The following is a 16,915-nucleotide window of genomic DNA, read 5'->3' as shown; positions in this document are numbered from 1 at the left end:
GCTCTTTATCTCTTAAGTGCTGACATCTGCTGATGGCTCTTAAGAAAGGTGGGGGCTGCTTTCTGTCTCCAAGAGCATGTTTCTCCATTCCTCCCATTCCTAATATTCTGCCTTTTTAAATATTTCTCTATTTCATTCTTCTAGGAGGGGGGGTGGCTTCCCACAATCTAAAATAGAATATATTGGTTTATGCCTCTGTACAGACACTACCAGAGAGCATCATACTAGTACATTTACCATATTTTTCAGCCTATAAGACGCTTCGGACTGTAAGACGCACCTAGCTTTTGGGGCGGAAAACAAGAAAAAAAATCTGCCTCTGTCTCCCAGCAATTTGCCTCCTTGCAGCAAACAGCCTGGTCAGCTTCAGTATAGCCTAATTTAGCACAAGCAGCTGATTGGAAGTTGGATCTGCCTCCCGAAATATGACCTATCAGCTATTCCAGGCTGTGGGGATTGCTGCTGCTGCTTATCGCCACCTCCGCACGTCCCATTTTTGGCCACCATGCGTCCTGTTTTCCACCTCCATGTGTGCCATTTTTGACGCATTCCAGGCAGCAGGGATAAGTGGCAATAGTGATCCCTGCCACCTGGAACGGGCTGAAAACGGGGCATGCAGAGGCCACAAACAGGATGCGCAGAGGCCAAAAATGGGATACACAGAGGTGGAGATAGGTCGTGGCAATGGGTGGCAATGATGGCGATTGGCGATGGTGATCCCTGCAACCTGGAACAGCTGATAAGCGGTATTCCGGGAGGCAGATCCAACCACCAACCAGCTGCTTGTGATAAATCAGGCTGTGCTGAAGTTGACCAGGCTGTTTGCTGCAAGGAAGCAAATTGCTAGGAGGCAAAGGCCGAAGGGTGGGGGCCGGTGGGTAGGCGGGGCATTCGCTTATAAGACACACAGAGATTTCCATCTACTTTGGGGGGGGGGGAGAATTGCATCTTATACACCAAAAAATATGGTAGCTTTCCTTTCAGGGAACAGCACAGAGAACAATCCCTTGGAGCAAATATCAAGAGTTAGGTTTGTGCATGGAACCCACAAATAAAATACCCCAGAATTTCAGGCAATGTTGAATGATACTAATAGCATCTAAGACAAGACACTAGGTAATAAGAGTTCAAAAATAAATGTAAACACAAGAAGAAACAGCTAATGAAAGGAAAATTAAGAGCAACAGTCAAAATCCTTTTTTTAGACCCAAACACACACACACACACACACCAATGTATTGTAAACATGAAATATGGGATATATTAGTCTACTAATAAGTATTATCATACATATTAGTAGACTAATATATCCCATATTTCATGTTTCATGTGAAGATAGCTCGATAGTCGTGGGTATGCATATCTTTATTCCCAAGAGAATGGGTCTTCACTCACCCTCAAGCTTTTTCAAGGAGCTCTAGCCATCTTAAAGCAATCCTTGAGCAGCCAAGGAACATTTGCAGAATGTAATAGGCAATAGGTATACTTAGGTGGACAAATTATATTTGTCATAATGTCACTATTCTATTCTATGACATACAAACTTGTAACCAAAAAAATGAAAAGTTTGCATTGTGATATCATTATGCAATAATTTATATATTTATATATTTTCATCATTATGGCTAGCTGAAGATTTCTATACAATAGGCTTGGAGTTTGGCTATTATTCTCAACTTTTATGTAAAAAAGGAATCAAATGGAGCACAGAACTCTTCCTATTAAATTGGTGACTAATGGGTACAAATGAGTCCACACAGAGGTTGTAACGAACACAACCTTTATTTAACTCAACTGTGGATAACAACGAGATAACGTGTATAACAGCAAGCTAAGAAACCCTGCGGTGACAGCCCTTATATACGAGCTGCCTCAGAAGCTTAACCAATGACAGGACTTCCAAACTCCCGCTTTTTCCTGCAGGCGCATCTTAGCCAATCAGGGACCGCTGGCTGTTGTTAAGGCTCTGGCACATCGTAGCCCCGAGGACTTTGTCAGACATAACACCCTTCCCCTCCTGGATCGCACATGCGAAATCGGCTAAGTAAGCTGGGTGACGTCGGCTCCGCCCAGACCTTCTTAGTACAGGGGCGGACGCCGAAGAAGCAGGAGTGGGCGAGGCTTTATCTGGCCTTGTCAAAGATGACGACTCCACCCTCGGAATAGGAATGGGCGAGGCTTTATTGGGCCTCGCCAAAGATGATGACTCCACCCCTGGGGAAGGACTAGACAGCGCTGGAACTCCTGGAATCCCAGGTAAGTGTGCCGACGAGATCAATCCACGTTTTGAGGGTTGGTGTCCCTCCCCGGCCTCTTGGTCCGGAAAGCTAGACTCGGCTAAAGGCCCAGCGTTGTCATAGGTTTCTCTCGGGGTCATTGCCCTGGCGGTTGGACCCTGTTCGGTTGGGTAGTCCTGTTTATGGTGTGGCTCCTCGGTACCCGGTATCCTCCGCCTGAGTTGGTTCACATGCCGGCGCCACTCTCTCCCATCGGCCTGCCAGACCCTGTAAGAATAGGGACCCATCATTTGCGTGATGACTCCTGGCACCCATTTTGGTGACGATCCAAAGTTCTGGGCGAATACAAGGTCCCCTGAATTAAAAGCCCTGGGCGTTGGAACGGGGCTGGTCAGTATCATATTGTGGGTGTAATCGGTCTAGGGTTGTCCGGAGTCGCCAGCCCATTAACAACTCGGCCGCGGTGAGATGGGTAACTGGGCACGGAGTGGTATGTTGTGCCATTAAATACTGGCAAATTCGGGGACTTCCGCTCGGGCTCCGCTTCGTTGAAAAAGCAGTCTTGTTTAGACAGCTAACCCTGTAGTCTGTAGAGCTGTCAGGACATCGTAAATTATGTCCGACAGCTTGTAAGTCTCTTCTCTCGGGCAAAGAGGGAGAGTTGAGACACCCAAAAAAGCCCCAGAAAGTTTCTGGAGGCTTGAGGGGAGCGCTCCTTCCATAGCCTGAAAAGCTCCAGACTGGGGGGGCTCCTGCTTTCTTGCAGGAAAAAACGCAGCGTCCAGTTTCCACGGCAGAAATTGATTTATGATGGATTGTAACGTGGACAGAGCAGAAACTGGAGTTCTAGCATTTGTTTGTAAGAAGACTGCAAGCCCCTGAGGATATATTTGTTGCGAAGATAGGAGAGAAGAAAGCAAATGGCGTTTTGTGGAATGTGCGTACTGGAAACGAAAGTTAAAGAAATGCTTATTAACAGCTAGTGTACTAGAAGATATATAGGAAGATACTGACTAAATGGAAGAAATGAGAATTTTATGATTTATATTTTTTCTTCTTCTTTGGGATTATAGTGATTTAGAAGAAAAGTTTTTTGAATTTTTCTTTTTTAACCTTTTTTTGTCCGTTATTAGGTTACATTTTAAAAAAATGGCTTTTAAGCAAATAGTACCAAAAGTCATTAAAAATTTTGAAATTTCTTCAGTTCAGATTCAAAAATTAAAAGAAGAAATCAAAAAGGAATTAAGGAATTTTTTACAGGAGTTTTTGGAGAGTCGTTTTTCAGAAATAGATCAAAAATTTGATGAAATAGAGAAAGAGATGTTGGATTTTAAGGAAGTGGTGGAAGAGCAGAAGAGGGAAATGAAAATGGTAAAGGATGCAATTGCGCAAATATTAAGCTCTTGTATTCAGATGGAAGATAATCTTGAAGAAATCAATAAAGCTAATTTAGAGTTGCAAAGGAAAATAGAGGAAATTCAAAAGAATCAAAACAACTGGAACTTAGATAATAAGATGGAAGATATACAGGCAAAGGTAGATAGGGCAGATGAAGAAAGAGTAATATTACAATATAGATTGATGGAATATGCTATAAGGGTGAGGGGGTTGAAGCAAAGTAGGAAGGAAAATTTAAAAGAGATTTTTACGCAAGCCTTTGCTCAGATAAAGGGTGTGGAGCCAGAAGACTTTGAGATTAATATTGAAAGAATTTATTGTGTTAATTCTTGGTGGGCAAGACAAAATAGAGTACCGAGGGATGTGGTTATTTATTTTACAACTAAAAAGATTAGGTATGAAATTTTGCAAGCCTTTTATAAAAATAAATTTCAAATATTGGGACAAGATATAAAAATGATGAAGGAAATTCCTCCTAAAATGTTAAGAAAGAGAAGAGAATTTGCTTTTTTAGTGGATGAGTTTAAGAAATATCAGATATATTTTAGATGGGAAGTTCCAATGGGTTTGTCAGTGAATTTTAGAGGTAGAAAGTATTTTCTTAATTCAGTTATGAAAGCAAGACATTTCTATATTAATGTTTTAAAGAGTGGGAATCCTTTGTTGTTAGATCCTAAGTTAACTGGTTTGGAAACGATGGAAAATAGAATAGGAGAGGGGAGGAATGTTTAAGATGTGAATATGATGATTACAGTTAATTTTTGGAATTGATTTGTTTAGGATATAAATTATAGGATTTTTGTTATTTGTTATTTGTATGGTATAAACCTATGGGATGATATTATTTAATTGTGAAGGATGGAAAGTAAAATTTATGAATTTAGATAATGTTGTGGATGTAATGATTTTAACTGTTTACTGTTATATTGTGGATGTAGTTTAAATGATTATTTGTTTTAATTGACACGTTTATAGACAGTAAAAGTTATGAAGTTAAGCTGGAAATATTGTATTTGAGAGATTTTATTTGAAATGTTATTTGATTGATGGAGTAGTATTGGAAGATCGGACATTAAATGTTATGACAATTGAAGAAATATATAAGTGGTGAGAATTTGAGTTTGAGAAGCTGGATTGTAATTTAAGAAATGGACTTATGAAATTTGAAGGAATATACAAGCGGGGGGGGAAAATTGAATTTTAGGAGATGGAGTAATTTTTAAAATGGACTGTAAGAAGAACGGACATTAAACGTTATGGCAATTGAAGAAATATATGTGATGAAAATTTGAGTTCGAGAAGATGGACTGTAATTTAAGAAATGGACTTATGAAATTTGAAGGAATATACAATATTCCCGTACGCTCTCACAGAGAGGGACTTCTCAGGGTGCTGTCCGCCAAGCAATGTCGGCTGGCGGCCCCCAGGGGAAGGTCCTTCTCTGTGGGGGCTCCCACACTCTGGAACGAGCTTCCCCCAGGTTTACGCCAAATACCTGACCTTCGGACCTTCCGCCGCGAACTGAAGACACATCTTTTCATTCGCGCGGGGCTGGCTTAAATTTTATTGATTTTTAAATTTTCTATTATTAATTTTAAGGGGTTTTAGTTTTATATATTTTAAAGTTTTTTAGGCCAATTATAAAATAAGTTTTTTAATTTGTATTTTAATTGTATATTGTATTGTCTGTTTTTACTTTTGGCTGTACACCGCCCTGAGTCCTTCGGGAGAAGGGCGGTATAAAAATCGAATAAATAATAATAAAATAATAATAATAATTGGAAAAAATTTGAATTTGAGAAGATGGATTAATTTTAAAAATGGATTTTAAGAAGTAATATGTGAAGTTGGTACTGCTTCTTTTCTTTTTTATTATTCTTTCCTATCTCTTTATTTTTATTGTGAGGGGATTTAAAGTTTTAAATTTTTGAGGGTGGGAGGTGATATATATTTTGTATACTGTAGCTTGTGATTGTTGGTCATAATAAGTCCGGGGGGGAGGGGGGGAAATGATACATGGATTGATTATTAATGTACAGTAATGTTTGAAGATATGAAATTAAAATTTAAAATGATATTAGGGCTGCCCGACTGCCATTTGAGAAAGAAAAGGAGAGAGGGGTAGAAGGAGGAAGTAGGTAGGAAAGAGTTGAGAAGGAGGAGGGGAATAAGAAGGTTAGATAGGGTGGAAGAAGGGAGGAATGGAGGAGGAGAAGTAGTAAAGTGAAGGAGATGAAGGATCGGAAAGTAGTAGAGAATAGAGAGGGAGGTTGTGAAGAAAAGAAGTGGCAGTTGGGCAGGCCTGAATCAGTAATAAATAAAATTAATGATTAATGATGGATAATAGTTTGTAAATAAATATAATGTTGGAAAATGGAACTAAAAATTATTTAAAAGCAAAAATACTGGCAAATTCAGCAATGCCAATTAGTGGGCCCCAAACGGGCCAGCGCCTCCTTTGCCGATCTGACGGCCCGTTCTACCCGGCCGTTCGCTGCCGGATGGAACAGGGCCGTGGGTGCATGGCGAATGCCATGCTTGGCTAAAAACATCTGGAATGGTGCCGACGAGAATTGAGGCCCGTTGTCCGTCACCACGAGATCTGGCAACCCGTGGGTGACAAACCATTCTAAAACTCGGATGGTGGCCTCAGCGGTAGTAGAGGACATACTTGCCAACTCCACCCACTAGGAGTAGGCGTCAACCACCACCAAGAATGACTGACCTAAGAACGGTCCTGCATAATCCAAATGGATTCGGGACCAGGGTGAGCGGGGTATCTCCCACTCCCTAATGGGCACCGCCGGGGGAGCTGGCCTCGACTGCTGACAGCTCTGGCAACCGGAGACACACAGTTCAATGTCCCTGTCCACCCCGGCCACCACACATAACTCCTGGCCAGCAACTTCATGCGGACAATGCTAGGGTGGGCCTCATGTAGGGTATTTAATATGACCCCCTTCAGGTTAGACGGAATCACTACCCTACTCCCACACAGAAGACATCCCTTGAGTGCAGACAGCTCATGCTGTCTGCGCCGGAAAGGAAGAATTTCCTCCGGCACTGGGCCCACAGGCCAACCCCTCCGGACCCAGTCACGAACCTGGGTCAGGGTTCGGTCCTTTGTGGAGTGGCGTGCGATGTCCGAAGCAGATACTGGGGATTCCCACTCCTCAACTAGCAAGACCGAAGCTGCAGGGGTTGGGTCACAGACCAGAGCAGGCAACGGGCAGCGACTTAGGGCATCTGCATGCCCAATCACTTTACCTGGGTAATAAATCATTTTGTAATTATAAGCGGACTAGAATTCCGTCCAGCGAGACATCCTAGGGGACAATATCTGGGGCGATGGCCTGTCCCCTGCTAAAATGCCAAGAAGCGGCTTATGGTCGGTCACTAAGGAAAAGAAACGGCCTTAAAGATAGTGGTGGAATCTCTTGATTCCAGCCACTGCTGCAAGGGCCTCTTTATCCAACTGGCTATAATTCCGTTCGGACGCTGAAAGTGTCCAGGAATAATATGCAATTGGAGCCTCTGCCCCGCTAGGCAGCACGTGATTTAAGACGGCTCCGATGCCAAACGGGGAGGCATCGCAGGTCAGAGTGACAGGAAGGAGAGGGTCATATTGGACGAGGACCGCTCGGGAAGTGAGGAGGCTTTTAACAGCCTTAAATGAAGCAGCAGCTTCTCTACCCCACCTCCAAGGCGCATTGGCCTCTAGTAGTAGGTGCAGGGGCTCCACCAGGGACGCCTTATGGGGCAAAAATACTGCTGTTCAGTCCGGTATTATCTTCTTTAAGTTAAAATTGGTCCCGGCTAATATTACGTATAAACCTTTTAAGCCTTCTTTTTTTTTTTAAATCAGTCTCAGTATCTCGATCTCTTCTCCCTTCTTATTACAGTGTTTAAAAAAATTTCCAGCTGGCCTTCAGCAATAAACAGCAGACAGAGAATTGTAACACTTTCGTTTTCAACTGCGTAGCTCATTAAAGAACGATCGCCATTTTCACTTTGAAGTCAAATCCAAAACTTAAAAAAAAAAAAATAACAGGGAATTGATTGATTACTTGCTTTTATAATTAGAGCTCTCCTGTTTCTGTTCAGTCCGGTATTATCTTCTTTAAGTTAAAATTGGTCCCGGAAGTTGGTCGCGGCAATTAGGTCTGCCGGAGCAGGAAAAAAACCTCAGATCTGGAGCACTTTGAAGTTCTGAGGGGGCTTAACCCTTCGAGCCCCCTGGTATCTTCCAGGAGCTCTAGGGAAGCTCTACCTCTGCTTCTTTTTGCTCACCACCGCTTCTTCTCCCGAAGAGGGGGATTTCCGAACTGCTGGACAGCTGATTGTCGCTGTCTTAGCAGTCCAACATGATCCAGAGGTTGGTGACCAGAAAGATCACCTCCATTGCCAACGGAGCCAACCAGGAAGTGCCTGAAGCTCCATTTTATTAGAAGAGGCGGGGGCCTGTAAGATAGCCTCAACCTTGGAAGGGGCAGGGTGGATTCCTTGAGAGTCCAGAAGGAATCCCAGAAATTCCACCTGACGGACTCCAATCTGGCACTTCTCCCTTTTTAATCTAAGTCCCGCCCCTCTGAAACGAGATAAGATAGCCCTCAACTTCTCGGCCAGGTCCTCCGGACCAGCAGCCAAAATGAGGACGTCGTCAAAGTACAGGAGGACGCCCTCAACCCCTGGAGCAATCGCTCCATCAGGCATTGGAACAACCCGGGGGTAATGCTAACGCCAAATTGTAGGCGGTTACATTTGAAAGCCCCCCGGTGCGTCACAATTGTCTGGGCCAGGGCGGTGGACTCGTCTACCGGCAATTGCTGGTATGCTTGAGCGAAGTCAAGCTTCGCAAAAAGGGAGCCCCGTCCCAAGGTGTGGAGCAGATGCTGCACCACAGGAACGGGGTAAGGATTGGCTTGCAGAGCCTTAATAAGCATCCTCTTATAGTCGGCACAAATCCTGACCAACCCATTGGATTTAAGGGAAATCACTATTGGCGTTTCGCAGGGGGAATGATCTATGGGCTCTAGGACCCCCTGGGAAATGAGTTTGTCCAATTCCGCGTCAACCTTAAGCCTCAATGCGAGTAGCACCCCTCCTAGGTTTTAGACAAATCGGCGCTATTTGGGGATCCAAATTGAACGATAATGGAGTACCCGTATATTTACCCTACTGACCGCTGAAAACATCGTCAAACTAGCGGATGATGCCCTCGTAGCTGTCGGTAACAGTGGAATGGACCCCTAGGACGTTCAGGCCAAAAGCCCTGAACCAGTCCAACCCCAGTAGAGTGGGCAGGTTCCCCCTCACCACGATCAGAGGCAAACTGCCAGAGAACTCCCCATGATTAACAAAGACCGTGCAGCCACCCATGACCGGAATAACCTGCCCCTGATAGTCTTTGAGGGTGACAGGGCATGGTATCAGGCGACACTTGGAGAATGTCAGCAAGCGTCGCTTAAGAGTGGACCAGGCGATTAAGGTTTTGGATGAGCCTGTGTCCAGCTCCATTCTGTACGGCTTGCCCTCCAGATTCACCATAAGGTGGATCTTATTACCAAGAGGGTCAACGGTGGCATGCCCAACAGCAAAACACACACCCTTGCGTCTGGCCGGCAGTCCGGAAGACTTCCGACAGGGAGCAGGATCTCTAAGGGAATCAGCCATAGGCAAAACCGCCCGGCAGACCCGGACCAGGTGGCCTCGTTTCCCACAACAGCGGCAAACGGCATTTTTAAAATGGCAGTCAGCCCTGCCATGGCTTCCCCCGCAGCCAACACAACTCGGCGGTGAAGACTTGGCCGCAGGCATCCCACGCCGAGGAACGGACTTGATGCGGCGCACATCATCGTCTTCATCCGAGGAGTCAGATGGTGTACCGGATGGGTGCACATCTTCGTAGTGAACCACCAGGCTAGGCACGGCTTGAGTCTCAGGCGGGCGGAATCTCTGAATCTCTGCCGCGGACTTCTCCACCATCTCGGCCGCCCGCACCTCATCCAAGGCTGTGGCCAGAGTAAGATCTGAGCGGGCTAGCAGCCGACGCTGCAGCCGCAGGTCAGCAATTCCAGCCACCAGCTGATCCAGAAGGACGTTGTCCAGCTTAGGAAACTCACAATACAGGGCAGCAGAGCACAGGGGTGCCACATAATCGTTGACCCGGCCGCTGGACACGCCACCAGAACGCATGCCTCCGGGCTATACGGGAAGGCGTGGGGGAGTAATGGCCTTGCAGCTTGGTCAGTAAGGCGTCCCACAGCATCTCAAAAACCGGCAACAGGGCGGCCAGGACCCTGGTCGTCGCAAAAACCTCACGGCCGCAGAGGCTCAGGAAATATCCACGCTTACGAGAGGCAGGCAAATCAATAAAGTCCTGGGCCTGCAAGAAACACTCGAAGCGCTCCAGGAACGAATCCCACATCTCGGATGCCGGCTCAAACAGCACGAACGTGTGGGCATTCGCCATCATGAGGGAACGAGTTGAGCCACAGAACCAAAAAAAAAAAAAAAAAACGAACTGGTTGCTGCGCTGTGCGGACTCTCCACAACCTCGTCGCCAATATTAAATCGGTGACTAGTGGGTAAAAATGAGTCCACACAGAGGTTGTAACGAACACAACCTTTATTTAACTCAACTGTGGATAACAATGAGATAACGTGTATAACAGCAAGCTAAGAAACCCTGCAGTGACAGCCCTTATATACGAGCTGCCTCAGAAGCTTAACCAATGACAGGACTTCCAAACTCCCGCTTTTTCCTCCTGATTTAGCCAATCAGGGACCGCCTGGCTGTTGTTAAGGCTCTGGCGCGTCGTAGCCCCGAGGACTTTGTCAGACATAACACTTCCAGATGCTGTTTGATGTTTTCTTAGTGATACACATAAGGGGTAGATAGAATGCTTATAAATTCTGTTAATGAGACAAAGTCATTTTGCATTTAAGTGCAAAAGAAAATAATATAAAATAGGGACATTGATGTGGTAGGAGTACATGTGAAAACAATGTCGGTTTCTAAATTAAATTGAATATGACACTGCAATGCTCTACAGCTATATATTCAATCTTGCAATTTCGTAACACAATCTTGCAACTTCTTATGACAACTATGATCAGCTTCAGTCACACTTGGAGTACAGCATCTAGTTCTACACATGGTTTATCATTGTTCAACTAGAGCACATCTATGGAAGAACAAGGACAATACACAAGCTGTTACCAAATCCTCTGAAAAACAGTGAAAAAGCTAGATGTACTGGATTTGGAAGAATGGTAATAGCATTCAAATATTAGGAAAATTGCCTTTAAAACACAGCAAAGTTGTTCTCTGTTGCTCTAGAAACCAGAACTAGAATCAATAGATATGAGATGCAAGGAACAAAATTTCTGCTAAATAAGAGGATATGAACAGCGAGAGCTGTTTAGCAGTAGAGTAGAAAGCTTATAAAGTTTATTTATTTTTCAAATTTTTATACCGCCCTTCTCCGAAGACTCAGGGCGGTGCACAGCAGATAAAACACCAATAATCCAAAAGTTTAAAATACAATATCCAGTTTAAAAATCTAATTCGATCGCTATAGGTTAAAAATATTAATTAAGAAAATTACAAAAATAGAATAAAACCCCTATTTAAAAGCCCACTAAAAACCCACAATATTAAAATCAATCAGGCCAGCCCCACTTGGTGAAAAAAGAATGTCTTGAGCTCGCGCTTAAAGGTCCGAAGATCAGGGAGAAGACGGAGTCCCATCGGCAAATCGTTCCACAAGGCCGGAGCCCCCGCAGAGAACGCTCTTCCTCTGGGGGCCGCCAGCCGACATTGGTTGGCCGACGGCACCCTAAGAAGGCCCTCCCTGTGAGAGCGGACTGGACGCATCGGACGATGGGAGGTAACTGGCGGCAGCAGGCAGTCCCGTAAGTATCCCAGTCCCATGTCATGGAGCGCTTTAAAGGTGATAACCAGCACCTTGAAGCGCACCCGGAAGACCGCCGGCAACCAGTGCAGCCTGCGCAGGTGTTACATGGGAGCTATGAGGTGCTCCCTCAATCCCCCGCACGGCCGCATTCTGTACCAGTTGGAGCCTCCGGGTGCTCTTCAAGGGGAGCCCCATGTAGAGAAAACTGCAGTAATCCAGATGGGAAGTAACAAGGGTGTGAGTGACTGTGCATAACGAGTCTCGATCCAGGAAAGGGCGCAATTGGCGAATCAGGCGAATCTGATGAAAAGCTCCCCTGGCGATGGCCGTCAGATGGTCTTCTAAAGATAGCCGTGCATCCAGGAGAACACCTAAATTGCGCACCGATTCCCTGGGGGCTAACGATTCGCCCCCCCCCACAGTCAACAATGGGGTTAGTTGACTGTGCTGGGACACTGGTATCCACAGCCACTCCGTCTTGGATGGGTTGAGTCGGAGTCTGTTCGTCCCCATCCAGACCCGAACGGCCTCAAGACACTGAGTCATCACATTGACGGCTTCGTTGGGGTGGTTCGGGGTGGAAATGTACAGCTGAGTATCGTCAGCATACAGTTGGTATCTCACCCCAAAGCCACTGATGATCTCCCCCAGCAGTTTCATATAGATGTTGAACAGGAGAGGCAAGAGAATCGACCCCTGCGGCACCCCACAAGTGAGTTGCCTAGCGGTCGACCTCTGCCCCCCTGTCAACACCGTCTGCAAACGGTCGGAGAGGTAGGAGGAGAACCACCGTAAAACGGTGCCTCCCACTCCCAAACCCCCCAACCGTTGCAGCAAGATACCATGGTCAATGATATCAAACGCCGCTGACAGATCCAACAGGACAAGAACAGAGGAACAACCTCTGTCCCGTGCCCTCCAGAGATCATCAACCAACGCGACCAAAGCCGTCTCCATGCTGTACCCAGGCCTGAAGCCGGACTGGCACGGGTCTAGATGAACAGTGTCATCCAGGTACCGAGGAAGCTGCCATGCCACCACACTCTCAACAACCTTTGCTAAAAAGCAGAGGTTGGAGACGGGATGATAATTAGCCAAAATAGCCGGGTCCAGGGAAGGTTTCTTAAGGAGGGGCCTCACCACTGCCTCTTTCAAGGCGGCTGGGAAGACTCCCTCTGTCAAAGAAGCACTGATAATTCCCTGGAGCCAGCCTCATGTAACCTCCTGAGTGGCCAGTACCAGCCAGGAGGGACATGGGTCCAATAAACATGTGGTGGCATTCAACCTCCCCAGTATCCTGTCCATGTCTTCGGGAGTCACAGAGTCGAACTCAGCCCAAACAATGTTCTCAAGACGTGCCTGTGTCATCCTGCGTGGATCCACCCAATCGGCATCCAGCCCGTCCCGGATCTGAGCGATTTTATCGTGCAGATACCTTCCAAATTCCTCAGCACGTCCCTGTAAGGGGTCCTCCCGAGCCCCCTGAAAAAGAAGGGAGTGAGTCACCCTAAACAAGGCGGCTGGGCGGTTATCTGCCGATGCTATAAGGGCGGAAAAGTATTCTTGCTTTGCCGTCCCTATTGCCACTAGATAGGCCTGAATATGTGACCGCACTAGTGTTCGGTCAGATTCGGAACAGCTGGCTCTCCAAGCGCTCTCTAGGCGTCTTTTCCGGCGCTTTATCTCTCTCAGCTCCTCAGTGAACCAAGGAGCCGGTTGAGAGTAGTGCCGGGTCAGAGGCCGCAAAGGGCCACCGCCGCCCTTTCCCAGGCGACAATGAGTTCTTCGGCCAAGCTGTGGGCTAGATCCTCAGGAATCGGCCCAAGCTCCGTCAGAAACCTACTCTGGTCCATCAGGCGCCTGGGACGGAACCACCGAACTGGCTCCGTCTCCCTGCGGTGAGGGTTTGCGGTTTGAAAATCCAGGCGAAGGAGAGAATGATCTGTCCATGGCAGGGGAGTGATGACTAAATCCCCCACTTCCAGGTCATTCAGCCACTGTCTCGAGACAAAAATCAAGTCCAGCGTGTGTCCCCCAGTGTGTTTGGGCCCATTTACTAACTGGGTGAGGTCCAAGGCTGCCATGGAGGCCATGAACTCCCAAGCTGTCGACGATGTCTCGCCTACCGACGGCAGATTGAAATCCCCCATGACCATAAGCCTGGGGGTATCAACTGCCGACTCGGCTATCACATCGAGCAGTTCAGGCAGGGCTGCTGTCACGTGGCAGGGAACCAGGTATGTGATCAGTAAGCCCACCTGTACCCCTCGGCCCCACCGCACAAAGAGAGACTCACAGCCGGCTGTCTGCGGGACAGTGACCTCCCTCGGCTCCAAACTCTCATTAATGATAACCGCAACCCCCCCACCCCTGCCTTGGACCCTCGGCTGATGAAATGCATGGAAACCCGGTGGACACATTTCAACGAGGGGCACCCCTCCTTCTCTGCCCAACCAGGTCTCCGTAATGCCCATCAGGTCCGCACCCCCCTCTTGAATCAGATCTGAAATGAGGGGGGCCTTATTAATGACGGACCTGGCATTGCATAACATCAGCCGAAGGTTGCGGCCCTGAGGAATCTCACCACTCGGGGAACGGGAAAAGGTAGCAGGACCGGAGCACACAATCACTTGCAAAAAAAATTGGCGCGCTCCCCGAACATGATATGGTCCCCTCCTTCCACCATATCTGCCCCTCCCATAGACCGTGCCAATCGGATAGCCCTCTTATCCATGGTAGACCAAGTTGGTGGTCTATCTTTCATTAGAAGATGTAAGCAGAGACAGGACATCTATCTGTTAAGGATGCTATAAAGCACCTTACATCAAACAGAAATTAGATTATCTCAAATCCATTTCTGCTGTATTATTTCAGGAATACTGTTATCTCATTTTTGCCATAGTTCCTCAAGTTCATAAAAATCTCAATCAGTTATCTGTTTTTCTTTCTTCTTTCTAAATTAAAATGTTTTCAATACAAATTCTTTAAATGAAGAAGGGAGAAATCTTGCAGGCTTGAAGATTAAAAGAAACTAGCTGCAATGTTCTTATATTTCTTCAACAATAGCCCTATGAGGATGATTGATCCAGCTGTACCAATAATCATCTACTTATAGATTCACCTACTACCTTGTCAATACCTAGTTTCATCTCAAAAGCTTATGTCTTGAAAACTTTTGTTATTTCAGCCTTATACTACAACTACAACTGCAGCAATATAGTTTTAATGCATCTGAAAAGCCTAAGAGTCTATCATTCATATAAAAATGACAAATTTGAATCTTCAGTTAGAAAATCAGCAAAAAAGTCACTAGAAGAAAAGTAGAAATAAAGACTGCACATCTTTGCACAATCACTTGACAATAAGTATCTAGCTAGATGACAGCGCTTAGTCAACCTTAAAAAGCATAGATTCAGTAGTAGTTAATATTTGGATAGAAGACAAATACCAAGATAACAGGCTAGAGCTGAAAAAAAAACATGTCAGAAGAAATAATGGAAAATGAAAAACTACTTATTATTGTCATTAAAACTTCACAGATATGTTATGTAATTCCAAAGACAGAGCTCTCAGAAGCTTTATCTTGAAAGTAAGCACCACCACCATCAGTAAGAATTATTGTAGTCCCAGATAAACATTCATGGAGTATCACTGAAAAGGTTTGAGAAATTTTAGAAATTGGGTTTACGTCACAGAAATTCCTAAATTCCTAAAAAAAATCCTATTTTTTAAAAAAGATTTCAATAGAACTCTTTCTGAGAAGCAAACCTCCATGAAACCAGTGCAGCGTATTCTTCAGTAGCACTGAAATGAGATTAGAACTGAAACAGTAAAACTATTTATGCTTCCAATAAGCAATAAGGCTTGAACCACAGACACTTTATTTATCCTGAATTCAGAGTCAAAATATTTATTTTCCAGATACAGCTGCTGCTGTTGCACTGCTTTCTTCCTTTCGGAGATTCAGTTTATGCCCACCACTACCGCCTAAATCTTCCATTCACTTCTACTATCTCTCTGTCCTTTGCTAGCAGTCCTCCGATTTGAGACTTTCCTCCGCCACCCCCTCATCCCACATCCCAAGGCATGCTAACCTCCATGGCAATCTTCGTTATGTAGACGGTCGCTCAGCTCCATAACTTGGGGGGGGGCGTAAAAGCGAGGTTCGCAGCTCCCTCACAAATCAGATCTCAACTTCACGCTCTCGCGCCAAAGCGCCTGAAAGTGGCGCGAGAAAAGAAACCCAAGGGCCCCTGCGGTCTGAACAGCCAATTAGAAGCCAGATGATGATATCCGCCTTTCCTATTCCGCTTCAGGGTGGGAACAGGAAGAGTGGAGGCGAGCCGTCTGTTTCTGGAGAAAGGAAATCGGGCGCACGAACATTACGGAAAACTACCGTTGTTTTCTGTATAGTTTCCTATATTTCTGATGTCTTGGAAAAATAACACGGATAGCCGAGGAGGAGGAATAAAGGAATGAAGCTTCTGACTTGCCAAAAACCAATAGAAGAAGAGTTTATTTAAAAGAGGGCAGAAGCAATGAAATTGACAAATACGAATTGTTCGTTTTCTGGCATGGGCTCTGAATTTAAATATGTTATTCAGAAGCAATACTGCAAATGGTAAAATTGTGTCCTTAATACTTTCGGTCTGCTCTTTTAAAATGTCTACCACCCACCCCACTCGCGGGCTAAATTCCCGTCTCTTAATGATAAAAGGAAGGGGCGAAATTAGTAAAACATTTATTACCTATTCTTATACATCTCTGATCTTTCACTCTTTTAATCATTTGAAATGTGCATGTGAAATTTAAATTTACAATTTTTCACTGCTGTCATTTGTAAAAATTTGACCTTTACATTAGTTTGTATTTAATTTACAGTGTTTTTTATATACTGTAAGCTATTCCAAAGAATTTAGTACAGATGTATAAAATAAATCACAGTGTTTAATACACACCCCATCAGTCTCTGCTATATGGTTATTGTATATATTTGCTATTATTTATTATTTCAGTTCTGTTATTGAATTAGCTTCACTTTTATAATGAGACATTAAGGTAAAGAATTGACACACACAAATCAGATCACTATTTAATTATACAAACTAAACTGACACTATGGAACCATTTGGCTTTCTAATCAGCCCTTAAACTTATGAACGATCTGTACACTGCCATTCATGTTTCATTTCAATGTAAACATGTATATTGGCACAACATAACTAACAATAGTTTGTTCAACTAGATTACTTTTCTGAATTTACATAATACATTAAGACAAACAACTGACACTAGCTGGACTTAGCACAATATTCTAGACCAGTGGTAGTCAACCTGGTCCCTACCACCCACTAGTGGGCG

At 45.1% G+C, this 16,915-nt stretch overlaps 2 protein-coding genes across 6 annotated transcripts in view; one reads left to right on the top strand and one right to left on the bottom strand.

Annotated features, from left to right (window-relative positions):
* POLA1 (DNA polymerase alpha 1, catalytic subunit) overlaps positions 1-15,779 on the bottom strand; it is a 606,439-nt gene extending 590,660 nt beyond the window's left edge. For all 5 annotated transcript variants that reach the window (XM_058186076.1, XM_058186077.1, XM_058186080.1 and 2 more), the window contains exon 1: positions 15,649-15,779. In XM_058186076.1, the coding sequence (XP_058042059.1) occupies positions 15,649-15,691 (43 nt within the window). In that variant the 5' untranslated portion in view covers positions 15,692-15,779. The remainder of the gene's footprint in view (positions 1-15,648) is intronic.
* A 98-nt stretch (positions 15,780-15,877) lies between these two features.
* PCYT1B (phosphate cytidylyltransferase 1B, choline) overlaps positions 15,878-16,915 on the top strand; it is a 160,968-nt gene continuing 159,930 nt past the window's right edge. The window contains exon 1 of the mRNA XM_058185947.1: positions 15,878-16,175. The gene's annotated coding sequence lies outside the window, so the exon portion shown is untranslated. The remainder of the gene's footprint in view (positions 16,176-16,915) is intronic.

This window comes from Ahaetulla prasina, chromosome 5, assembly GCF_028640845.1.
Source record: "Ahaetulla prasina isolate Xishuangbanna chromosome 5, ASM2864084v1, whole genome shotgun sequence".
Lineage (NCBI taxonomy): Eukaryota > Metazoa > Chordata > Lepidosauria > Squamata > Colubridae > Ahaetulla > Ahaetulla prasina.
Note: the sequence above shows the minus strand (reverse complement) of the source record. Positions and strands in the feature narration are given on the sequence as shown.